Source organism: Xenopus laevis, chromosome 6L (assembly GCF_017654675.1).
Source record: "Xenopus laevis strain J_2021 chromosome 6L, Xenopus_laevis_v10.1, whole genome shotgun sequence".
In the NCBI taxonomy this organism is placed as follows: Eukaryota; Metazoa; Chordata; class Amphibia; order Anura; family Pipidae; genus Xenopus; species Xenopus laevis.
The window spans coordinates 161,429,258-161,456,411 of NC_054381.1; the positions used below are offsets into that span (position 1 = coordinate 161,429,258).

General features: G+C 41.8%; 1 protein-coding gene across 2 annotated transcripts in view; it reads right to left on the minus strand.

Moving 5' to 3' along the window:
* zc3h3.L (zinc finger CCCH-type containing 3 L homeolog) overlaps window positions 1-25,841 on the minus strand; it is an 81,989-nt gene extending 56,148 nt beyond the window's left edge. For both annotated transcript variants that reach the window (XR_001936229.2, XM_018268317.2), the window contains exon 1: window positions 25,604-25,841. Coding sequence is in view for 1 of the 2 variants with exons in the window: in XM_018268317.2 (XP_018123806.1) it covers window positions 25,604-25,791 (188 nt within the window). In the remaining variant the exon portion in view is untranslated. The remainder of the gene's footprint in view (window positions 1-25,603) is intronic.
* Window positions 25,842-27,154: the final 1,313 nt, after the last annotated feature.

The following is a 27,154-nucleotide window of genomic DNA, read 5'->3' on the forward strand; positions in this document are numbered from 1 at the left end:
ATTATTTTGGATTTGGCCGAACCCACGAATCCTTTGCTAAAGATTTGGCCGAATACCGAACCAAATCCGAATTCGCATATGCAAATTAGGGGTGGGAAGGGGAAAACATTTTTTACTTCCTTGTTTTGTGACAAAAAGTCATGCAATTTTCCTCCCTGCCCCTAATTTGCATATACAAATTAAGATTTGGTTCGGCCGGGCAGAAGGATTCGTCTAAATCCGAATCCTGCTGAAAAAGGCAAATCCTGGCCGAATCCAAAACCGAATCCTGGATTCGGTGCATCCCTACTATCGGGAAAAAATACTCCCTAAACCGTATCTACTGAGAGAGACCAAAAAACAAACAAACCCCAAAACCTAAAAATGACTGACGCTAAAATTCTCCTAAATACAAGGCGCCCACGGGAACATGGGATACTGGGGCAGCACTCAGTACTGGGATATCATGGGATACTGGAAAAGAACTCTATACTGGGATATCATGGGACACCACAGAACACTGGGAATGCATGGGACATTGGCATATCGTGGGATATTGGGACAGCATGGGATACTGGGGTATCATGGGTTCCTCGGATACTGGGAGAACTCAATAATGGGAAATCATGAGATACTGAGGCAACAATCAATACTTGTAAATCATAGGATACTGGGACAGCACTCAGTACTGGGATATCATCCCCAGATACTGGGAAGGTATGGGATACTTGGAGATTTAAACATGAACCCCACCTAACAGGATGGTTATGCCCCAACACAGACTGATGCAGTTTAGTTGCCATCAGACTTTTTATCAGAGGGAAATAATTGGCAAAAATCAGAATTATTATCTTAAATGAACTGTGTGAGATGCCTTTCCCGTAATTCTAAGCTTTTTGGATATTGGAAACCAGAGGCAGAAATAGTTGCGCTCCCTGTTCCATCCCAGGCACGGCCTCCAAGTCTATTCGGACTTTGTCTCTTATAATCATGGAAACAATTTGTCTCCTGGAACAGAATTTCTCACTTCTAATCCTAAATCGTTCCGCGCATGAATAGAGAACGTGCCCCGAGCGGCTAAACCTCCCTGGCATTTGGCTTGCACTCAGCACTCGCTACTAGCCCAGACTCCCAGCAGAACACAATGAGCCGAGGGAGGGGGGGCTATCATTTATATCAATACAACTGACAGACCAGTGCTGTTGTACAACTACAGCTCTACCAACCCTGCAGCAGAATTCACACTGGCCGGTGGGTCACACACAGTACTGCCAAGGCATGTTCCAGAACACTTGCTGGTGGGTATTAAATGGGCATTGACAGCTCAGGCACATTACTGGCATTAAGAAATCCGAATTCGTTTAACTACAGGTACCTCTCGCCACTGGACTTACAGGGACACAGTGTTACTGGCCCAGTTGCCAGCGGCTGGCTTACAATGTACCTGCCCCTCCCTTTGCATTTCTGCACAAAGTTCTTTTCCACACTTTATTTTTGAACAGTGGGGTGTGATCCAATGAAGCAGACATGGAGTAGGGATTAAAACGGCAGTCATTTTATGGTGATTGAAGCTGCCATAATGCTTGTTACATTTAGCCGCAATGTCCTGGGCTCACCAGCACCTTCCACCCAAGTAGTTTAACCTACAGCTGTCCAACTGGCAGCCCATTGGTCACATTTGGTTCACAAATTCACTTTTATAGGCAGAAAGCAGTTAAGTACTGCAGGAACCGTGCTCCATAAAAATAGTTTATTTAGTCCGTTAAAAACAGACCACCACTATACCAAGGCCTTACGCGTTTCCCGCATTACCAACCTGAAGCATAGGCAAAATGCCTACGATTAATGGCGGCAATGCCCAAATGGGTAAGGTATTGGTGATTAAAGGGGAACTATTGTGAAAATGAAAATTTAATATAAGCTTCAGCATATTAAAATAAGAACCTTTCTAAATACAATCAATTAAATATTCTGTACTGTTTCTGAAATAATCACGTTAATCTTCATTATTCCTCTCTCTGTATCTTTTTTTTCTCCATTCTGTCTTCTGTGGCAGATACTCATTGACAGTTAAATACAATATATCTTATAGGGGGGCTCCTTTTGCCTAGAAGATGTATTAGAGCTCACTCTATTAAACTCACCAGACATCATGTCTCTCTACATGCAGGATTTGTGCAAAAGGCAGTTATTTTGTTAGATTGTGTTTGTACTGGAATCAGTTATTTGAGTGAACTCTAATACATCTGCTAGGAAAGGAGCCCCCCTATAAGATATATTGGATGTAACTATCAGTGAATATCGGACACCCAACTGCTGCATGAAGAGAGAATGAAGAGAAACAGATGCTGAGAGAGGGATAGTGAAGATAAACCTGATTATTTCAGAAATGATGCAGAATATTTAATTTATTGTATTTACAAAGTTTCTCATTACAGTATGCTGAAGCTTCTATTAAATTTTAATTTTCGCGATCGTTCCCCGAAACGCGTCAGCCGTTGGTGTAGTAGTGGTCTGTTTTTGATGGACTAAATAAACTTATATAAACGGTGTTGCTGCTTCAACTGAGGTCCAGCGGCGCAGAAGCACTTACAGTTTTGTTTTATACGGTATAAGTACTGCAGGGAGCTTGGTTCAGCCCAGAATGAAGAAGAAACGCAATTTAGATCAGCCCGGAGGAAAGAGAAGGTATCATTGGTTTTGGCACTGAATCCCCCAGACAAAACACTGCATCAATTGCACTTCTCAACGTTTCTCTTTGCACAAGGGGCAGAGAAAGGAAACACAAGTATTGCACAATATCTACTCACAGCCGCGCCACCGATTCCAACTGTCATTATTGGGTTTATCCTCTTCAGGTAGGGATTGGGGGTGCCTTACAATACAAGGTACTTTAACATTCCAAGTGGGGTCACTTACACCAGCCATTTGCCAACCCACACAGCAGGGGGCACTCAATGCCAAACTTCCCATTGGCCTCATCCAATTGGGGCAGTGAGTTCCATACAGCCAATGGCAGCCGTGCCCTTCAGTCCAATGTTAGAAATGTTTTATTATTTTTTAGGGATGTACCGAATCCAGGATTCGGTTCAGTATTCGGCCATTTTCAGCAGGATTCGAATTCGGCTGAATCTTTGTGCCTGGCCAACCCGAATCCTTAAAATCATGTGACTTTTCGTCACAAAACAAGGAAGTAAAAACATTTCTTCGTGCGGGGCTTTATTTTTCCCTCCCCCTCACTGATTTGCATATGCAAATTAGGGTTCGGATTTGGTTCGGTATTCAGCCAAATCTTTCACAAAGGATTCGGGGTTCGGCCGAAGCCAAAAAAATGGATTCAGTGCATCGCTATTATTTTTATGGATTCATCTTCTGCTAACGACCTTCCCTATCCTTCATCTGTCACCACCGCTCTGGCACGAGACCACCTGATGGCATGGAGAGGGGTAACTGCCGGATGGCACTCAGTGGGTTAAGAGGAATATGGGGTGTCTGAACGATAAACAGTCACTTGTATTTAACATTATTTTATTTGTAACACCAGCAGCACGTGACGTATTCCTTTTATACTTCATTAATTTTAAATTATACTAATAACGGGGAAGGGAAGGCACTGGCAGCAACAGCTCCGGCTCTGGAAATGCTGACGCGGCAGCTTCTGTAAACAGGACAGGGGGACATTATCCTTATTACCCAGACAGCTCAGGGGTGGGAAAAATGCCCCAATCTAAATATTGTCACCCCACAGCCCCTTCCTTAAGGAAGAATTGGAGAGTTTGTGCCTACATCTCCCAGCATGCACAATTAACCCATGTTGATCTACTGTATGTAAGTTAACTCTTTATAAGAAAGAGAATATAAAAGTGAATTGTAGGCCACAAAGGGTAAAAGAGCAGGAGCTTGTGGCCATAATAAGCCAGTCCCTGAGGAGCGAGTGGCTGAAAGGGTTAAGCATGAGTGTAAGTGAGAGGGATGGAGGGGCTGGGGGGAGATTACCATAATTTATACTTCTCTGCCTTTGCTTTATGGCTTTCCTAATTCGGCTCCTGCTACTATTAATGTACTTAATGTTGAGATTATATCTATTTTCTGGCGTCAGACAGTGATTTATGGCGGCCATTTTTCTGCGCCGGGCTCCCACGCTGTTAAATCAAGAGACTTGCCAATTAAGTGCTGAGTGGGGAAGGGGATGAAATCTTAACTGATATCTAAGGGCAAATTAAACCTGAGAAGGGGGGTTTATCAGCCTGCGGCCAAACACACAGGGGGCTAAAAGTCTTGTACAATTACACCCGTATAAATCACACGTGGCAGGAGAGTGTGGCCCAATTGTGACAGTTTCCCTGTAGGAGCCATGTTCTGCTGCTCCCAACCTGTCTACGCAACTTTTCAATTGGTCTTCATTATTTATTTTTTATAGTTTTATAATTATTTGCCTCTTTCTTCTAGGGATGCACTGAATCCACTATTTTGGAGTCGGCTGAACACCTGAATCCTTCAGCCGAATACCAAACCGAATCCTAATTTGCATATGCAAATTAGGGGTGGGAAGGGGGCAAACATTTTTTACTTCCTTGTTTTGTGACAAAAAGTCACGCGATTTCCCTCCACGACCCTAATTTGCATATGCAAATTAGGATTCGGTTTCGATTAAGCTGGGCAGAAGGATTCAGCCGAATCTGAATCCTGCTGAAAAAGGCCGAATCCTGGCCGAATGCCGGATTCGGTGCATCTCTACTTTCTTCTGACTCTTTGCAGCTTTCAAAAAGAACAAATGGTCTGTAAGGCTACACATGTATTGTTATTGCTACTTTTTATTCCTCATCTTTCTATTCAGGCCTCTCCTATTCATATTCCAGTCTCTTATTCATATCAGAGAAGTCCAAGAAAACTGTAGTGCAAAGAAAAGTGCTTTTAATCAATGCATGGTTGCTAGGGTAATTTGGACCCTAACAACCAGATAGCTTAAAATGCAAATTGAAGAGCTGCAGAATAAAAAGCTAAATAAGTCAAAAACCTTCAATAATAATAAATGAAAACCAATTGCAAATTGTCTCAGAATATCCCTCTCTACATCATATGAAGTTATATCAAAGGTGATCAACCCCTTTAAGGGGCCCATAGAGAATAGATTGATTCTGATCAATGTAAAGGAGTTAGTAGCAGCCCAGGGGCCACACAGAGGAACCTTGTCATGTGACTGGAGTAGTAAAGTGATAGATATCCATATGGCAAGCACCTAGAGAATTAGAGAAAACTAGGCAAAATATGTACTTTGTATACCATTCACTTTGACAAACACACACACACACACATATATATATATATATATATATATATATATATATATATATATATATATAGATATATATATATATATATAGATATATATATATATACACACACACACAGTATATAGTCATGGACTGGAGACGAGGGGCCACAGGGACAGCCATCCAATCACATCCATTGTATTTATGCTGGAGGCATTTCCGTTTACACCTCAACTAATAGCCTGAGATACTTTGTATACTGTTCACTAGACGTGTCACCAGTCGGTGAATATGGGAGCAGTATAAGGTTAGTAAATGAGCAGTGACACTGGCAGAGGGGCAATAGTCTGTATATACTCACACGTGTGATGTCAGGCTTAATGCACATAATGTTGGCCAGTATATTATATATATATATATATATATATATATATATATTTTATATGCACGAGCCACAGCTCAGTGACTTATGACTATTCATTGTGTCTCAATGCAGTAAATATTGATTGTGCTGCTCGTTTTCAATTTCAAGCGCTCGGGATTCCATAAAATACGAGTGTGGCGCTCGCTCAGCCCCTCGCATGCTCATTAAGGGGGACAGCGATTCCGAGCTGCGTGTGAATTCATCATTCCTGCAAATGGGATAAAAAGGTGGGTGCAGGCACCCCAATGAGAACTCCTTAGGGACCCGTTACAGCAAATATATTAAACACACACAGGGCAAAGGGAACAATACTGGTCTGACACCTTAAAGGAAAACTACCCCCCAAAGAATGTAGGTCTCTATAAAAAGATATTGCATAAAACAGCTCATATGTAAAATTCTGCTTCATGTAAATAAACCATTTTCATAATAATATACTTTTTTAGTAGTATGTGCCATTGGGTAATCATAAATAGAAAATTGCCATTTTAAAAAATAAGGGCTGCCCCCTGGGATCGCATGACTCACTGTGCACACAAACATGGCAAACATGTTAGGTCACATGAGCCAATTAACAGACAGAGTTGTGTCTTTTAAATCCACACTTATTCCTGTTACAGTTAGAGCTGCAGTATTTCTGGTCAGGTGATCTCTTCCTGTTACAGTTAGAGCTGCAGTATTTCTGGTCAGCTGATCTCTTCCTGTTACAGTTAGAGCTGCAGTATTTCTGGTCAGGTGATCTCTTCCTGTTACAGTTAGAGCTGCAGTATTTCTGGTCAGGTGGTCTCTTCCTGTTACAGTTAGAGCTGCAGTATTTCTGGTCAGGTGATTTCTGAGGCAGCACACAGACCATCACCAAATGGTGGTTCAAAGCAAGAGATTTAAAAGGGCAAAATTTACTTAAATACCTGTATATATTCCAATTTGGTAAGATTCTTTAATATGCAACTTAATATGATGTAAACTATCTGTTGCCTAAATGTTAATTTGGGGGGTATAGTTTTCCTTTAATTGTCTCCCTAACGAAACCCAGTATTTATACTGTAATTCTCACCTTTATCCTGTGTGATAATCCCATTCCCGCTACCTGGAATTTTTCCCATATTCTCAAATGAACCTTAGTCCACCATCAAACTCAAGCTCAGGGCACCCAGGGTGGGGAAAGAGGAAGGGGAAATGGAGCAGGAGGAAGGGGAAATTAAAATGGCAAAGGAGGAAGGAAAATGCAAAATAGCTGCCGGAAAAAGGGGCATGGAAGATGGCACATAAATAAACGGGAAATGGCCACATGAAAAATGACCACAGGAATAATTGGGAAATGCTCGCAGGAAAAAGGGGAATGGGAAATGGTACAGGAAAAAGGGAACTGGTGAAGGAAGAAGGGAAATGGGAACTGGCAGAGGAGGAAAGGGAATGGGAAATGGCAAAGAAATGGGAAATGTTGCAGGAGGAAGAGAATAGGAAGAGGTGCAGGAGGGAGACCATATGAAGTAAAGTAGAAGGGAAAGTAGAAGGGAAAGAAGTAGATCAGGAAATAAAAAGAGGAAATTTAGTTTTACCATAGGAAGAGAATAGTGATGTTTTGTAGGAGAGAGGTAACACATAAGCATGAAATATGTCTTTCTTTGAGGAGTGTTCCAGTAGTAAAGGAGTGTATAGAGTCTATGGAGTAATAGCACTGACCTGCACTACTGGCTAATAGTTACACACTCACAATCATGTAGGAGGAGCCACAAGAGCTCACGACTCACGTTGTCGTATGTTATGAACTCACAGACTGGCCATGACATATGGAAGAGAAATACAGGGCTTGTGTAGCAAGTAACACATGGTGGAACTACTCTAATTACTAATTACATAATGATAATAATAATAATAAGAGATCTGGCAGCTTCATAACACACTCCTATGGCTCTGAGCACTACTGGCTTATTTAGAAGATGAAGCCGAATTCCACAGACGAAACCTGTATTATCATTTTATAAATAAGATCTCAGAGAGGGACAGACCTGTGTATAATGGGTGTATAATGGGTGTATAATGGGTGTATAATAGGTGGCATTATGCTTCACCAGGCACCCAAGCTACTGTAAGTTTCACATGGGGCTCAGACATCCACTGGGAGCAAGTCCAGTGATTCACATGAAAATCACATATACAGAGTATATATCCCACGAGACCCAAATATCAGGAAGGACAAGGTCCCATCTGCAATAGAGGCTGCACCTTCCCCCAGCCGACACATGTGCACCTTCATCTGAACATAATGGGAGACTCTTATACACAGCCAATCACTGAAATAAATGTCAAAAAAACCCTATCCCATAATTAGTGATTATCTATATTCAGGCTGTATTCTTTATGTTGGGAAGACTTTGCTTCTATTGCTTTCATCTGCTCACGTCACAAATAAAAATGATGTTTCAAACTAATCATGAAAACATATATATGTACATTTACCTACTGACCAAATGATCTGATTTCACTGACTCATAGACCTGTGCCTTTATATGGTCACAGACCCCTCAGAGACTTCTAATATCCTTATCATTTACAGTAGGGGGTACATTATCCCTTATAATACATGAGTGATACTCAGAGTTCCCTGTATAACTCAGCCTGCAGCCTTGTGTCTTTATATGGTCACAGAACAACCCCTCAGTGACTTCTAATATCCTTATCATTTACAGTAGGGGGTACATTATCCCTTATAATACATGAGTGATACTCAGAGTTCCCTGTATAACTCAGCCTGCAGCCTTGTGCCTTTATATGGTCACAGAACAACCCCTCAGTGACTTCTAATATCCTTATCATTTACAGTAGGGGGTACATTATCCCTTATAATACATGAGTGATACTCAGAGCTCCCTGTATAACTCAGCCTGCAGCCTTGTGCCTTTATATGGTCACAGAACAACCCCTCAGTGACTTCTAATATCCTTATCATTTACAGTAGGGGGTACATTATCCCTTATAATACATGAGTGATACTCAGAGTTCCCTGTATAACTCAGCCTGCAGCCTTGTGCCTTTATATGGTCACAGAACAACCCCTCAGTGACTTCTAATATCCTTATCATTTACAGTAGGGGGTACATTATCCCTTATAATACATGAGTGATACTCAGAGCTCCCTGTATAACTCAGCCTTGTGCCTTGTGCCTTTATATGGTCACAGAACAACCCCTCAGTGACATCTAATATCCTTATCATTTACAGTAGGGGGTACATTATCCCTTATAATACATGAGTGATACTCAGAGTTCCCTGTATAACTCAGCCTGCAGCCTTGTGCCTTTATATGGTCACAGAACAACCCCTCAGTGACTTCTAATATCCTTATCATTTACAGTAGGGGGTACATTATCCCTTATAATACATGAGTGATACTCAGAGTTCCCTGTATAACTCAGCCTGCAGCCTTGTGCCTTTATATGGTCACAGAACAACCCCTCAGTGACTTCTAATATCCTTATCATTTACAGTAGGGGGTACATTATCCCTTATAACACACGAATAGATGGGAGAAAAGTGGTGGAAGGTTTGAAAGGGAAAAAAGAGAAAACTCTAATAAGACTGAAGTAGTAAAAGTAAGTTATAAAAGTGCAGGAGAGTGGGGCCCAGCCAATCGGAGTTAACATGGGGCCCCTATCAGGTGGTGCATTGTAAGTGAAAGTCACAGGGAGTTGTGGATAAGATAGAAATCTTGCGTCTTCGCATCAGTTTATGAGAAGTAGAGAAGAGATTTTACAGCAATTATTAACCCCCGGGGCAAGTTGGGGTATCAGCGAGGGGCTTTATGGAGGTACATGGAATCCAGCCAATGTCCTTAGCAAATGGCAAGCATGGCTCCTACAGGGTGATGACATATTCTTTCCTCCCCGAAGGACAATGAGGACTCCGAGTATTTTTATCTCCAATAAAATGATACCGGGGGGTTGGGGCTGAGAACGGATATGCAGGCGGCTGGTGTGGGGCTGATGACAGGTGCTGCCCCAGCTCAAGGTTAATCTTCTCATGTGTTTACTCTACACACAAAATAAAGGGAAAAGGTGCACCTTGATTCATTTTGGGGAACAGTTGACAACAGGAGAAGCTATCAGCTGCCTGGTTGCTATGGTTAAAGATCCTAGCAACCTCGCTGCAGCTTGAGTAGTGCAGAACAGAAAGAACAGGAGAGGGCTAGAAAATAAATATAAATGACGATAACTATGAAATATATTGCCGCCCAGTCACTGATTTCTGTTTAATGGGGTCACTGATCCCCCAAAAAACAAACAAACAGCATTTTACAATGATACAAATCCAAAGGTAAATGATTCAGGGAACATTAAATAGAGAGGAAGAATAATGGCCGAGCAGCCTGCGCCTGTCACTGGAAATGAGGGAGATGCAGCCCAGCAGCTGTATACTATTTACTGTATACTATTTACTGTATACTATTTACTGTATACTATTTACTGTATACTATTTACTGTATACTATTTACTGTATACTATTTACTGTATACTATTTACTGTATACTATTTACTGTATACTGTATACTATATACTGTATACTATATACTGTACACTATTTACTGTACACTATTTACTGTACACTATTTACTGTACACTATTTACTGTACACTATTTACTGTACACTATTTACTGTACACTATTTACTGTACACTATTTACTGTATACTATTTACTGTATACTATTTACTGTATACTATTTACTGTATACTATTTACTGTATACTGTATACTATATACTGTATACTATTTACTGTATACTATTTACTGTATACTATTTACTGTATACTATTTACTGTATACTATTTACTGTATACTATTTACTGTATACTATTTACTGTATACTATTTACTGTATACTATTTACTGTACACTATTTACTGTACACTATTTACTGTACACTATTTACTGTACACTATTTACTGTACACTATTTACTGTACACTATTTACTGTACACTATTTACTGTATACTGTACACTATATACTGTACACTATTTACTGTATACTATTTACTGTATACTATTTACTGTATACTGTATACTATATACTGTATACTATTTACTGTATACTATTTACTGTATACTATTTACTGTATACTATTTACTGTATACTATTTACTGTATACTATTTACTGTATACTATTTACTGTATACTATTTACTGTATACTATACACTGTATACTGTACACTATATACTGTACACTATATACTGTACACTATATACTGTACACTATATACTGTACACTATATACTGTACACTATATACTGTACACTATATACTGTACACTATATACTGTACACTATATACTGTACACTAGTTACTGTACACTAGTTACTGTACACTAGTTACTGTATACTATTTACTGTATACTATATACTGTACACTATATAATGTACACTATTTACTGTACACTGTACACTATATACTATTTGTTGTATACTGTATACTATATACTGTTTACTGTATACTTTTTCCTACATATTGTATACTATATACTGTTTCCTGTATACTGTTTCCTGTATACTGTTTCCTGTATACTGTTTCCTGTATACTGTTTCCTGTATACTGTTTCCTGTATACTATTTCCTGTATACTATTTCCTGTATAATATATATATATACACACACACAGTTATGTCCATAAATATTTGGACAGAGACATCTTATTTCTAATTTTGGTTCTGTACATGACCACAATGAATATTAAATGAAACAACTCAGATGCAGTTGAACTGCAGACTTTCAGCTTTAATTCAGTGGGTTGAACAAAAAGATTCATAAAAATGTGAGGAAATAAAGCCTTTTTTTAACACAATCACTTCATTTCAGGGGCTCACAAGTAATTGTACAATTGAGTCAAAGTCTATTTCATGGGCAGGTGAGGCAATTCCTTGGTTATTATCAATGAAGCAGATAAAAGCCCTGGAGTTGATTTGAGGGGGGGGGGTGTATGTGGAACAGACATGAGGACAAAGGAGCTCTCCATGCAGGTGAAACAAGTCCTTCTTAAGCTGCAAAAACATTAAAAAAAATATCTGAGAAAAATCTCCAGTTTGGTACATGGTGAGAAAGAAAGAAATCACTGGTGAATTCAGCAACACAAAAAGACCTGGACGTCCACGGAAGACAACAGTGGTGGATGATCTCAGAATCATTTCCATGGGGAAGAGAAAGCCCTTCACAAGAGCCAAACAAGTGAAGAACAGTCTCCAGGAGGAAGAGTCTCCATATCCAAGTCTACCATAAAGAGAAGACTGAATGAAAGTAAATACAGAGGGGGCACTGCAAGGTACAAGCCACTCATAAGCACCAACAATACAAAGGCTACATTGGACTTTGCTAAAAAACATCTAAAAAAGCCAGAACAGTTCTGGAAAAACATCTCTTGTGCTCGGGACATCTCTTGCGCTTTTCACCGAGCACTAGAGATCTGGTGCAAGAGATGTCCCGAGCACAAGAGATGTCCCGAGCACAAGGTGCAGAGTACAGATTTATCAGATCCCCAGCAGATTGCACTGTAAATATCATCTTATTTTGGGCCTATAAAAGAAAAAAATGATGTCAACTAGGATGAAATAGCCAAGGAGGCCAACAACAGGAGCTCATGAGCAGCCAACACCAGGCTATAGACTCAGCAGCAGACAGAGATGAATGAAGCCTGGGCAGCAGGGAGGATGGGAAGAAAGAGCAAAGAAGGGCCTGGGGCTAACAAGCTGCGTATAGGGTATACACTTACTATCACTGCTGCACAATTACTACAGGATTTCCCATAAACACCTGCACATAAGACTGTGGAGCACATGGATAACAGACAAAGAGGACAAGTCAGTGCAAAGACAAGGAGCACAACTACTGATCTGAGAGGGCACAATCCAGCACTTGCTACTAGGACTCCACCAGGCATTCTCCACCCATTCCCATTAGAAGGAAGGAGGTTCCGGCTAAATATTGGGAAGGGGTTTGTTACAGTGAGAGCTGTGAAGATGTGGAATTGTCTCCCTGAATCAGTGGTACAGGCGGATACATTAGATAGGTACAAGGAAGGGTCGGATGCTTTATTCACCAGTAGCTCCTCCCAGCAGACAGGAGGAAGCCAATGAGATTTGAGGAGGGAAAGGGGTGTTACAGGGAGAGCTGGGAAGTGAATCAGTGGTACAGGCTGATACATTAGATAGGTACAAGGAAGGGTCGGATGCTTTATTCACCAGTAGCTCCTCCTAGCAGACAGGAGGGAGCCAATGAGATTAGAGGAGGGAAAGGGGTGTTACAGGGAGAGCTGGGAAGTGAATCAGGGGTACAGGCTGATACATTAGATAGGTACAAGGAAGGGTCGGATGCTTTATTCACCAGTAGCTCCTCCCAGCAGACAGGAGGGAGCCAATGAGATTAGAGGAGGGAAAGGGGGGTTTCAGGGAGAGCTGGGAAGTGAATCAGGGGTACAGGCTGATACATTAGATAGGTACAAGGAAGGGTCGGATGCTTTATTCACCAGTAGCTCCTCCCAGCAGACAGGAGGGAGCCAATGAGATTACAGGAGAAAAAGGGGTGTTACAGGGAGAGCTGGGAAGTGAATCAGTGGTACAGGCTGATACATTAGATAGGTACAAGGAAGGGTCGGATGCTTTATTCACCAGTAGCTCCTCCCAGCAGACAGGAGGGAGCCAATGAGATTAGAGGAGGAAAAGGGGTGTTACAGGGAGAGCTGGGAAGTGAATCAGTTGTACAGGCTGATACATTAGATAGGTACAAGGAAGGGTTGGATGCTTTATTCACCAGTAGCTCCTCCCAGCAGACAGGAGGGAGCCAATGAGATTAGAGGAGGGAAAGGGGTGTTACAGGGAGAGCTGGGAAGTGAATCAGTGGTACAGGCTGATACATTAGATAGGTACAAGGAAGGGTCGGATGCTTTATTCACCAGTAGCTCCTCCCAGCAGACAGGAGGGAGCCAATGAGATTAGAGGAGGGAAAGGGATGTTACAGGGAGAGCTGGGAAGTGAATCAGGGGTACAGGCTGATACATTAGATAGGTACAAGGAAGGGTCGGATGCTTTATTCACCAGTAGCTCCTCCCAGGAGACAGGAGGGAGCCAATGAGATTAGAGGAGGGAAAGGGGTGTTACAGGGAGAGCTGAGAAGTGAATCAGGGGTACAGGCTGATACATTAGATAGGTACAAGGAAGGGTCAGATGCTTTATTCACCAGTAGCTCCTCCCAGCAGACAGGAGGGAGCCAATGAGATTAGAGGAGGGAAAGGGGTGTTACAGGGAGAGCTGGGAAGTGAATCAGGGGTACAGGCTGATACATTAGATAGGTACAAGGAAGGGTCGGATGCTTTATTCACCAGTAGCTCCTCCCAGCAGACAGGAGGGAGCCAATGAGATTAGAGGAGGGAAAGGGGTGTTACAGGGAGAGCTGGGAAGTGAATCAGTGGTACAGGCTGATACATTAGATAGGTACAAGGAAGGGTACGCTGCTTTATTCACCAGTAGCTCCTCCCAGCAGACAGGAGGGAGCCAATGAGATTAGAGGAGGGAAAGGGGTGTTACAGGGAGAGCTGGGAAGTGAATCAGGGGTACAGGCTGATACATTAGATAGGTACAAGGAAGGGTACGCTGCTTTATTCACCAGTAGCTCCTCCCAGCAGACAGGAGGGAGCCAATGAGATTAGAGGAGGGAAAGGGGTGTTAAAGGGAGAGCTGGGAAGTGAATCAGGGGTACAGGCTGATACATTAGATAGGTATAAGAAGGGGTTGGATGGTGTTTAGCAAGTGAGGGAATACAGGGATATGGGAGAGAGCTCATAGTACAAGTTGATCCAGGAGGGTTCAGAGGGGTTTTCGCCTTCCTCTGGATCAACTGACAGTTAGACAAGTTATATAATGTTGCACTTGATGGATGTGTGAGTCTAGTTGTGCCTATAGGATGACACTGGCTCCCAGCAGTGAGATTGGCACATGGCACCTCATTTGACCTCAGAATATTCGGGTGCCTCCCAGAGAGAGACTGACCACTTTCAGCCCCAGGCAACTGCTGCACACATCTGGACTCACCCTCTCCAAAACGGGCAAATAGGGGAAAAAACACTGCCCCCCCCCGTCACACAGGTCTCTGGTTTCCTGGGCAGGGAAGGTCACTGGGCTTGGCACATGCACCAAATATAAAGTGTCTCATTGTTACTCGCAGGGCCCCGTCTGTTTGTTTCACCCGCACGGCACCCAAGTAGCACCCGGCACAAGGCTCTTTGTTTGGGTCTATTATAGATTTGAAAGAAAAATAATGGAAACAGTATTTAAGTCATAAAAAATAATAATAATACTAATAATACTACAGGGCACCACTTCCACACAAGCCACAACAGGGGCTATTCGTCTTAAAGGGGAACTAAATAAAAAAAAGCTCAATTAACTTACCCCCTTGTGTTGTTTGGCTGCTCATTCTGCTCCCCTAGTTCCCACTCTGTTAATAATCTACACTGCTATAAAGCATTAATGACACTGATAATGCCCGCGGCAGTCTCTGCTTTAAAGGGGAACGATCGCAAAAAGGAAAATGTAATATAAGCCTCATCATACTGAAATAAGACACTTTGTAAATACAATCAATTAAATATTCTGCATTGTTTCTGAAATAATCAAGTTTATCTTCGCTATTCCTCTCTCAGCATCTGTTTCTCTTCATTCTCTCTTCATGCAGCAGTTGGGTGTCAGATATTCACTGACAGATCCAATATATCTTATAGGGGGGCTCCTTTCCTAGCAAATGTATTAGAGTTCACTCAAATAACTGATTCCAGTACAAACAAAATCTAACAAAATGACTGCACAAATTCTGCATGTAGAGAGACATGATGACTGGTGATTTAATAGAGTGACCTCTAATACATCCAACTGTCAGTATTAATGTTACAAGCAGAAATGCCACTGGTTATGCCCGTTGCAGTCTCGGCTTTAAAGGGGAACTATCGCAAAAAGGAAAATGTAATATAAGCTTCATCATACTGAAGTAAGAAACTTTGTAAATAAAATCAATTAAATACTCTGCATTGTTTTTGAAATAATCAAGTTTATCTTCACTATTCCTCTCTCAGCATCTGTTTCTCTTCATTCTGTCTTCATGCAGCAGTTGGGTGTCAGATATTCACTGATCCAATATATCTTATAGGGGGGCTCCTTTCCTAGCAGATGTAATAGAGCTCACTCAAATAACTGATTCCAGTACAAACAAAATGTAACAAAATAACTGCCTTTTGCACAAATCCTGCATGTAGAGAGACATGATGTCTGGTGAGTTTAATAGAGTGACCTCTAATACATCTTCTAGACAAAAGGAGCCCCCCTATAAGATATATTGGATCTAACTGTCAGTGAATATCTGACACCCAACTGCTGCATGAAGACAGAATGAAGAGAAACAGATGCTGAGAGAGGAATAGAGAAGATAAACTTGATTATTCAGAAACAGTACAGAATATTTAATTGATTGTATTTAGAAAGTTTCTTAGTTCAGTATGCTGAAGCTTATATATATATATATATATATATATATATATATATATATATATATATATATATATATATATATATATATATATATATAAGTATATATGTATATATATATAGGGGACAGAGCTGTGAGTTTGGGCACACTGCTATAAAGCATTAATGTTCCAAGCAGAAATGCCACTGGTGATGCCGCTGCAGTCTCGGCTTTAGGACTTAGACCAAAGTCTGGGAAATAAACTCCCAAGGGTTTAATAAGTTGCAGCACAATGACAATCTGTATAGAAGAAGCTACAAGGGCATTACCCAAGTTGCAGCAGAGACTGAATTGCCCCCATGCCAATATGCAAATTTCAGCTCAACTCCCCCCCCCCCCCCCACGGGTCGCAAGTCAAGGGGCAAATCATAATTACGCCGCTCCCTTTAGCTGACAACATTTCTCGCCAACACCTCTGGGTGCGATTATTATTGTATAACATCTTCTTCTCATTATCACTTGTTTTACCTTTTAGCCTCTTCCGCAATAATTAAATTAGTCAAGTCAAATTAAGGTCAGGGGAAGTGCAAACGAGCAGAAGAAACGCAGGGGGCGACTCCGTGAAACAGTCGCTGGGCCGCTTCCATATTCCAGGGCAACGTGCTGATTATTTCATTTAGTGCTGGGTTTTAATTATTGACTTATTGTTAGTTCTGTGAATTGTCAGTTTGGGATCTGTCAGTGGACATGTTGCTAGGGACTGGCATATTAGCAACCTGTTTAGCCAAGATGATTATTTTAGGGTGCACCCCTCCTCTTATAAGGACAGGGTGGGGTACAATTAAGAAAACCTGGACTTTTGGACAAAACTTAAATGGGTGGTTCAACTTTAAGTTAACTTTTAGTATGTTGTAGAATGGCTCATTCTAAGAAACTTTTCATTTGGTCTTCATTATTTATTTTCCTTGGTCTTTGGACTCTTTCCAGCTTTCAAATGGGGGTCACTGACCCCATCTACAAACAAATGCTCTGTAAGAATACAGATTTATTGTTGTTGCTACTTTTTATTCCTCCTCTTTCTATTCAGGCCTCTCCTATTCATATTCCAGTCTCTTATTCAAATCAATGCATGGTTGCTAGGGGAATTTGGACCCCAGCAACCAGATGCTGAATCTGCAAAGTGGAGAACTGCTGAATAAAAAATCAAAATATGAAAATCAAATAAAATATTTTCAAAATATTTTCAAAATAAAAAATCAAAATAATTGTCTCAGGGTATCCCACTCTACATCATACAATTTCAATTTAAGGTGAACATCCCCTTTAAGTTAGTGACTGGCCAATTGAGGTCAGCATGGGCTCCTCCTACCTGCTAATTCCTCTGCACTCCTATAATAAGACAATTCCTTCATATTTTTAACCACAAACACATCCAGCTGCCGCAGTCGGCACAAGGAATGGCTGTGGATAACTGGATAGAGATGAACATTGGCTGTGAAATGCGCCCAAATTAGCGTGACGTGATCATGTGATCCGATAACCGGCGTGTGACGTGCACCAGCTGGAGACGTGCAAAGTGCACAATGCTCCACTTCTTCTGCACCAGATGTTACACGTCCACTAATAAACACTTTGTCATTGTTAGGATGGGAAACCCAAACGGGGGGCCAGCAACCGAGGGGAGGAAAACACGGACCTACATTCCCCAGATTCCATAAACACAAGTGAACATACCAAAAATACACATGGACCCCCAACAACACACTCCAACTGCACTTTCTCTATCCCATCCCACTCCATATACCCCCACCCACCCTCTCTTATCCCACAGCACAACAACACATAAACCCCCACCCAGGAAAAGTACACACACAGGCAGTAAAAGGATAAATGATAAACCTCCGAGCAGAAAAACGATACAAGATTCACCTGAGGGTCAGTAAAGGGAAATATCATACACCTGTGGGAGAAATAAACTGATCCACATATTGTTACTCAATTCACCCAAAGGCAGTAAAGGGATATATGATACCCCTGAAGGGCAGTAAAGGGATATATGATACCCCTGAAGGGCAGTAAAGGGATATATGATACCCCTGAAGGGCAGTAAAGGGATATATGATACCCCTGAAGGGCAGTAGTGGGATATATGATACAGCTGAAGGGCAGTAAAGGGATATATGATACCTCTGAAGGGCAGTAAAGGGATATATGATACCCTTGAAGGGCAGTAAAGGGATATATGATACCCCTGAAGGGCAGTAAAGGGATATATGATACCCCTGAAGGGCAGTAAAGGGATATATGATACCCCTGATGGACAGTAGTGGGATATATGATACAGCTGAAGGGCAGTAAAGGGATATATGATAACCCTGATGGGCAGTCAAGGGATATATGATACCCCTGAAGGGCAGTAAAGGGATATATGATACCGCTGAGCAAGAGCACCTTATATATGATACACAGCAAACCTTTACGTTATACCCTGAGACGTGGTGGAACCAATGAAGAGCAGGGAGCTCAGTGAAAGGGTTAAATGTACAATTAGGCTTTTAGCAGGGAAGGAGCTAAGAAAAGTATATTTTGCTCTTTGCCGGTTGACAGGACGAGAATGCGGCTGCCACTCGGGGAGAGATTAATCTGTGGGTTTATTCCAAACAAGAGACAGCACATTGTATCAAACTCCCCAAGCCGTGAGCCAAGAGAAAACGGATTAAGTGAGCCAGATGTCAGTGGCTCCCGTGAAACAATGACGACTTGTGTATCTACCATATCCTCATTAAAAAGATTAGTATGTGCCTCTTATAGAGCGCAGTCAGTAAGTGCCGGCTGCATTTGCTCGCTGGAAATGTTTCCCATTCAGCCTAATGAGATGTCAGCGCGTGAAGACGGCTTAAACATTTCCATCCAGTCAAACGGCGGAGCAGAGATTATTAGAGAGCAAATTACCCCACCAGCTCGCAAAAATAAAGAAACCCGGTGACAACTTGGTCTAAACAGGGAGGCGGAGAGAAAAGGAACACGGACTTATCTCGTGAAGACGAGCGACTTTCATGTCAGAAACGGATTTAGCAAAAAAAAAAAAATGTAAGAAAAAGAGAAGAAGCCGTAATCGAGAATATGAGGATATTAGAGAGATGGAAAAGTTTAAGCACCGACGGGGAGAGAGCGAAGAAAGAGACATTCGGAAGAAGAGACGTCATACCCCAATTTAGCTTGATACGGTGGCAAACCAGCTATCAAAGGAACTTATCACTATCAAAAGGGGTTTCATATACTACATAAAATATATCTTGGGACCCGGGGTGCAGATCCATGGGCCCCAATTCAGCAGTGGACATGGTAAAACATGATGTTGGCCATGTATCAAATGTTCCCTTCCCAGATATAAAGTGCATGAGATGAACCCCGTTCCATTGCTCTAGCTCTCAAAGAAGTAGTAGGGTAGAAGGGTATATGATGCCCAAGGGGCAATAGTAGGAATCCATGGTAAAAGGGGGACCTTCTCTTTCCTGGGATACAGAATTGCACTCAATACTAAGAAGGTGATCAAATCAACCTCTAAGAATCATCACAAAGCGAACCCCCTGTCTTTGCATGGTTATGTGATGACACCTCAATACTAAGAAGGTCACCAAGTCAATCTGTAAGAATCACATGAGGGAACCCCTCTCTTTTCTTGGTTATTGGACCAAAGAAGGTCATCAAGTCAACCTGTAGATATGTCATAAGGGAAGGAAGCCCACTCTTTCCTTGGTTATTTGATGACACCTTTATACTAAGAAGGCCATTCAAGTCAACCTGCAGGAATCACATAAGGGAAGCAAACTATTTCCTTGGTGACTTGATGAACACCTTTATACTAAGAAGGTCCAGTCAAACTGTAGGAATTACATAAGGGAACCCCTCTCTTTCCTTGTTTACAGAATGACACTGAATACTAAGAAGGTCACCAAGACAACCTGTAGGAATCATCTCAAAGGGAACCTCTGTCTTTCCATGGTTATGTGATGACACCTAAGTACTAAGATCACCAAGTCAACCTGTAGGAGTCATCACAAAGTAGGGATGCACCGAATCCAGGATTCGGTTCGGTATTCGGCCAGGATTCTGCCTTTCTCAGCAGGATTCGGCCGAATCTTTCTGGCTGTCTGAACCGAATCCTAATTTGCATATGCAAATTAGGGGCAGGGAGGGAAATCGCATGACTTTTTTTTCAGTTCGGTATTCAGGGCGAATCTTTGGTGAAGGATTCGGGGGTTTGGCCGAATCCAAAATAGTGGATTCGGTGCATCCCTATCACAAAGAGAACCCCTCACTTTCCTTGGTTATGGGATCACACCTTAATACCAAGAAGGTCATCAAGTCAACCTGCAGAAATCTCATAAGGGAAGCCAGCAATTTCCTTGGTAATTTGAGGACACATCAATACTAAGGTCAGTCAACAAGTCAACCTGTAGGAATCACATAAGGGTAGCCCTTGCTTATGGGATCACACCTGAATACTTAAATGGTCATCAAGTCAACCTGTAGGAATCATATCAAAGGGAACCCCTGTCTTTCATGGTTATGTGATAACACCTCAATACTAAGGTTGCCTAATCAACCTGTAGGAGTCATCGCAAAGGGAACCCCTCTCTTTCCTTGATCCAACCTTAACACTAAGAAGGTCATCAAGTCAACCTGCAGAAATCTTATAATAAGCCCACTCTTTCCATGGTTACTTGACAAAGTCAACCTGTAGGAATCACATAAAGGAAGCCCTTGGTTATTGGATAACACCTTAATACTAAGAAGGTCACCAAGTCAACCTCTAATGGTCCCCATAGACGCGACGATTCTTCTTGCCGAACGACCGATTTTAGGGAAGCCCGACCGATCCTTCGAAATTATCGTGCGGTTAGTGGTATTCGAACGATCGTACATCTTACGATTTTTCGTCCGACATCTGTCGGGAAATTGATCGGCCAGGTCAAAAAATCTTTGTCGGTCCCAGTGCAATCTCTCTATGTTTGCAGGGCCAAGCAGGCAGCTCCCCTTTGTTTTCCTGGTAAATTGGTCTTTTTAGTTGATGGTAGATTCGTACGATCGTACGATCGTTCTGAGAAGATCGTGGTCTCACGATCAGGATCTGATCTTTTAAAAATCTCAACATCTATGGCCAGCTTAAGAGTCATTGCAAAGAGAACCACTCTCTTTCCTTGGTTATGGGATCACAACTTAATACAGAGAAGGTCATTCAAAAAAAAAAAAAAATTCAAAAAAAAAAATTTTTTTTTGAATTTTTTTCTTTCCTTGGTTATGGGATCACAACTTAATACAGAGAAGGTCATCAAGTCAACCTGCAGAAATCTCATAAGGGAAGCCCACACTTTCCTTGGTGTTTTGATGAAACCTTTATACTAAGAAGGCCATCAAATCTACCTGTAGAAATCACATAAGGGACCCCCTCTCTTTCCTTGGTTACAGTATGGCACTGAATTGTCTTTCCGTGGTTATGTGATGACCAATCGTACTAAGATCGCCAAGTCAACCTGTAGGAGTAATCGCAAAGGGAACCCCTCTCTTTCCTTGACCGCACCTTAATACTAAGGAGGTCATAAAGTCAACCTGCAGAAATCTCATAAGGGAAGCCCGCTATTTCCATAGTTATTTGATGACACGTCAATACTTAGAAGATCAGTCACCAAGTCAACCGGTAGGAATCACATAAGAGAAGTCCGTCTTTCCTTGGTTATTTGATGCCACCTTTATACGAAGAAGGTCATCCAAGTTAACTTGTAGGAATCACATAAAGGGAGCTCTTGGTTATGGAATCACCATAATATTAAGAAGGTGTCAACCTTTTGGAATCCTTGGAAACAGAACCACCCTCTTCCCTTGTTTGTGGGAGGACACCATAATACCAAGAAGGTGTTCAAGTCAACTATTTGGAAGAGATGTGAGATTTGGGTATAACTCCTGAAAGTCCAGCTTCATTGATGAAGCTGGACTTCCAGGAGTTCAAATGATTTTCATTTACTGATCAATGGCTAGTACAGTAAGCTTTACTGTATCTGAAATCTGGTGTGGAGAGGGCCCTGAACTAAAGTTGGTCCCCAGAGGGGAGTTTGAACCAATAAAAGTCCAACAACTACTGCCCTATTCTATCATATTAATAAGAGAAACATAGAACATGGTCTACTTCAGGCACAGTACAAGAGCCTTTACCAGACATGAGAATGTAGTGTTTATGCAAGAAGAAGCATCATCTCCATAGCGCAAAGGCATTCAGAAGTCACAGACAGCAGTTCATGCAGCTTAGCACAGACTAGCAGGGCGGAGAGGGACGAGTATCAATAAATCTTCAGCTCGTTCACAATGATCTGGAACTCTTATTAAGTAAATTAATTTAAGTTAATTTAACTTGATCATGACTCCTGATCATGGTGATTTACGGAGGGGGAAATTGCATTAGGAAAGGCCGAGCTCGCTAGATAGGAGAACGGAAGAAAATTACATCCACTTAGGCTGCTGAATTAATATGGAAATAGCAGGTGTAAATTCAACCTTATCCACAGAGTGAAAATTATCTTCATAAATTTGCAGGAATGGCTCCCGGGCTGCTTGTAAATCTATTTAAAACAAAAATATTACAAAAAAGCGCCGTAAAATTAATTTAAAATATACTTTTATCTATTTCCTGCGAGGGAATAGGCTGAAACCCATGGGCTCGTTTGGGAGAGAAACGGAGGGAATATATTCAAAAGCTCTGGCAGATCTGATGGGAAAGGACACAGGGAATTAACTGAGAGGGGGTTTAATGGAAGGTGCAACACGGGGTGATAGTGGCCTTACTATGAGTATGCTACTAAGTAATATGGACAGTGAGTACAGTATGTAGCAATAGCCCATAGCAACCAATCAGATAGCGCTTATACTCGAGCAGCACATGGACATTAAAGGGAACTGCTGGTTGGTTGTTTTCCCCCAAGTTACTGCTTAACAGTTATGGGCGGAGTCAGACCTCCATACTGGTCACAGGGAACCAGCGAAGAGGAGCTGGAAATACAGACATACTGTTTCCCCTTTAAATTAAAAAAATCTTAAAATGAAAACATTTAAAATGATGTTCCACAGTGAAGTCTGTGGTCAGTTTCCCACCAGTCTGACCAGCAAGTAGTCAAGGAAGTTGTCAGGAGAAAGAAAGAGGCTGATGTTCTTCTGCTTAGGAATAAAATTAGAAACCTTTCTCACATCTTTCCTAAGCAGAAGAACATCAGTCTCTTTCTTTCTCCTGACAACTTCCTTGACTACTTGCTGGTCAGACTGGTGGGAAACTGACCAGCAGGTGGCGCTGTTGTAACAAAATTCATTCATATTAACAGTACATGTATCCCTTAATATCTTGGAATAAAAAGAAAATAAATAATGAATGTAAAATACAAAAGTGGTTAGAATAGCCCCCTCATCAATTTTACATTCACTTATTTTAAAGTTTACTTATCGTTTAAGCAGGCAGAGGGCCATAAAAATCCTGCGGAGGGCCACATGCAGCCAGCGGGCCCCTAGTTGGACAGCCGTGCTTCATGCACAAGCAGACCCTGGGCTTTATATATATATATATATATATATATATATATATATATATATATATATATATATATATATATATATATATATATATATATATATATATATATATATATATATATATATATATACATACACACACAGGAATGAATAGAGAGCACTGCATTAGTGGTATACATATGTATATGTTATGTTTCCCCAAAGAGACAGCTGGGAAATCCAGTTCAGTCACATGAGCAGTGTTTTTGGGTTGCGTCAGGGGATAAATACAAGTCGGCATGAACCACTACTAGATAGGAAAGCACCGAATCCAGGATTCAGTTCGGGATTCTGCCAGGATTCGGCCTTTTTCAGACCCTAATTTACATATGCAAATTAGGATTCGGTTCGGCCTGACAAGGATTCGGCCGAATCCGAATCCTAATTTGCATATGTAAATTAGGGGCAGGTAGGGAATCATGTGACTTTTCGTCACAAACAAAGATTTTTTTCCCACTTTTTCCCTTTCCTGCCCCTAATTTGCATATGCAAATTAGGGCACGGATTTGGTTTGGTATTCGGTCGAATCTTTCGCGAAGGATTCGGCCGAATCTCAAATAGTGGATTCGGTGCATCCCTACTACTAGAACTACCCGTGTCTGTGGGATAGATTTCATCACTCCAGGGCTCAGATAGAAAACAGTCTGTTTAGGGCTGAGGCAGGTCCTGATGAATTTTATGAGCCCAGTCTCTGGTATCAGTTGATTTGGGTCCAGCTGTGCAGGGGTCGCATGTCCTTATATTGATATGAACACAAATAGGGAAAACAACACAAATGTCTTCCCTCCAGCGTAGGTTAAAACATAAATAAGAGATATTTCAGGGGACAAATGTTTTGGGTTTCATAAAATAATTTTCATTGTGTCTTTATACACTTCAAGTATACAGCCCAAAGGGCAATGTTTTGTACTTTATTCCACTATTTTGTACAAAAAGACTTTTTATTGACTTCAGCACCAGGGACAGGCCATTACCCCTAATGCTCCAGGGACAGGGGTGAGGCCATTACCCCCAATGCTCCAGGGACAGGGGTGAGGCCATTACCCCTAATACATTTCAGCACCAGGGACAGGGGTGAGGCCATTACCCCTAATACATTTCAGCACCAGGGACAGGGGTGAGGCCTTTACCCCTAATGCATTTCAGCACCAGGGACAGGGGTGAGGCCATTACCCCTAATGCATTTCAGCACCAGGGACAGGGGTGAGGCCATTACCCCTAATGCATTTCAGCACCAGGGACAGGGGTGAGGCCATTACCCCTAATGTATTTCAGCACCAGGGACAGGGGTGAGGCCATTACCCCTAATGCATTTCAGCACCAGGGACAAGGGTGAGGCCATTACCCCTAATGCATTTCAGCACCAGGGACAGGCCATTACCCCTAATGCATTTCAGCACCAGGGACAGTGGTGAGGCCATTACCCCTAATGCATTTCAGCACCAGGGACCCTTGTCCATGGTACTGAAATGCATTTAGTCTTGTACAAGGGCTCTGCAACTGTCATCTGGGCTGACCAACACAGGGGGAGAGAGAGGCCATTACCCTATTGCCTTTCAGTACAAGAGATATGGGTGTGGCCATTATTACTTTTCGTAATTTCAGTTCTAGTCGGCTCCATTGCTTGAGTATCAGACTTGCTGGTCCTGTACATGGAACTGCCAACTGACTATTCCATTATAGCCCACTGCTTGGGTTGTACACTCCCCTCCTGGTACTGAGAGTTGTAGTTTAACAGCTTATCATGAACAACGGAACAAACAAAATCCTGACTTGCATTTGGTCACACTGCAATGGCTTGTGGATAATAAAGGACTTACCGACTCCTCCAGGAGAGGGAAGGGCTGAATGGGGAAAATGGTGACACCGGATGCAGAGCAGAAGCATTTTTCTTCACAATCCTGTATCTGGTCTTTATTACTCGGCTGGAAGGCGGGCTCCTCAGGACTGGGGAGGGGGTCCCTGGGTAAGCAAGGAAACACAATGAACACTCACAAGCAGGTATCATGTTCTGGGCACCCCCTACCCATATGTATAAATACAAATATACAGAGAAGGAATGTTCTGGGCACACAATAAGCTATACCCTCATACTGTACTGTCGAAGGGAATCAATATGGCACCTCCCTCCTCCCATATGTATAAATACAAATATACAGAGAAGGAATGTTCTGGGCACACAATAAGCTATACCCTCATTCTGTACTGTCTAAGGGAATCAATATGGCACCTCCTCCTCCCATATGTATAAATACAAATATACAGAGAAGGAATGTTCTGGGCACACAATAAGCTATACCCTCATACTGTACTGTCTAAGGGAATCAATATGGCACCTCCTCCTCCCATATGTATAAATACAAATATACAGAGAAGGAATGTTCTGGGCACACAATAAGCTATACCCTCATACTGTACTGTCTAAGGGAATCAATATGGCACCTCCCTCCTCCCATATGTATAAATACAAATATACAGAGAAGGAATGTTCTGGGCACACAATAAGCTATACCCTCATACTGTACTGTCTAAGGGAACCAATATGGCACCTCCTCCTCCCATATGTATAAATACAAATATACAGAGAAGGAATGTTCTGGGCACACAATAAGCTATACCCTCATACTGTACTGTCGAAGGGAATCAATATGGCACCTCCCTCCTCCCATATGTATAAATACAAATATACAGAGAAGGAATGTTCTGGGCACACAATAAGCTATACCCTCATACTGTACTGTCTAAGGGAATCAATATGGCACCTCCTCCTCCCATATGTATAAATACAAATATACAGAGAAGGAATGTTCTGGGCACACAATAAGCTATACCCTCATTCTGTACTGTCTAAGGGAATCAATATGGCACCTCCTCCTCCCATATGTATAAATACAAATATACAGAGAAGGAATGTTCTGGGCACACAATAAGCTATACCCTCATACTGTACTGTCTAAGGGAATCAATATGGCACCTCCTCCTCCCATATGTATAAATACAAATATACAGAGAAGTAATGTTCTGGGCACACAATAAGCTATACCCTCATACTGTACTGTCTAAGGGAACCAATATGGCACCTCCTCCTCCCATATGTATAAATACAAATATACAGAGAAGGAATGTTCTGGGCACACAATAAGCTATACCCTCATACTGTACTGACTAAGGGAATCAATATGGCACCTCCCTCCTCCCATATGTATAAATACAAATATACAGAGAAGGAATGTTCTGGGCACACAATAAGCTATACCCTCATACTGTACTGTCTAAGGGAATCAATATGGCAGCACTCTGACTACATATACAGGTATTATTAGGACAGGGAGGTTTCCTTACAGCACTGCTGGCTGGAAGGTTGTGGGCAG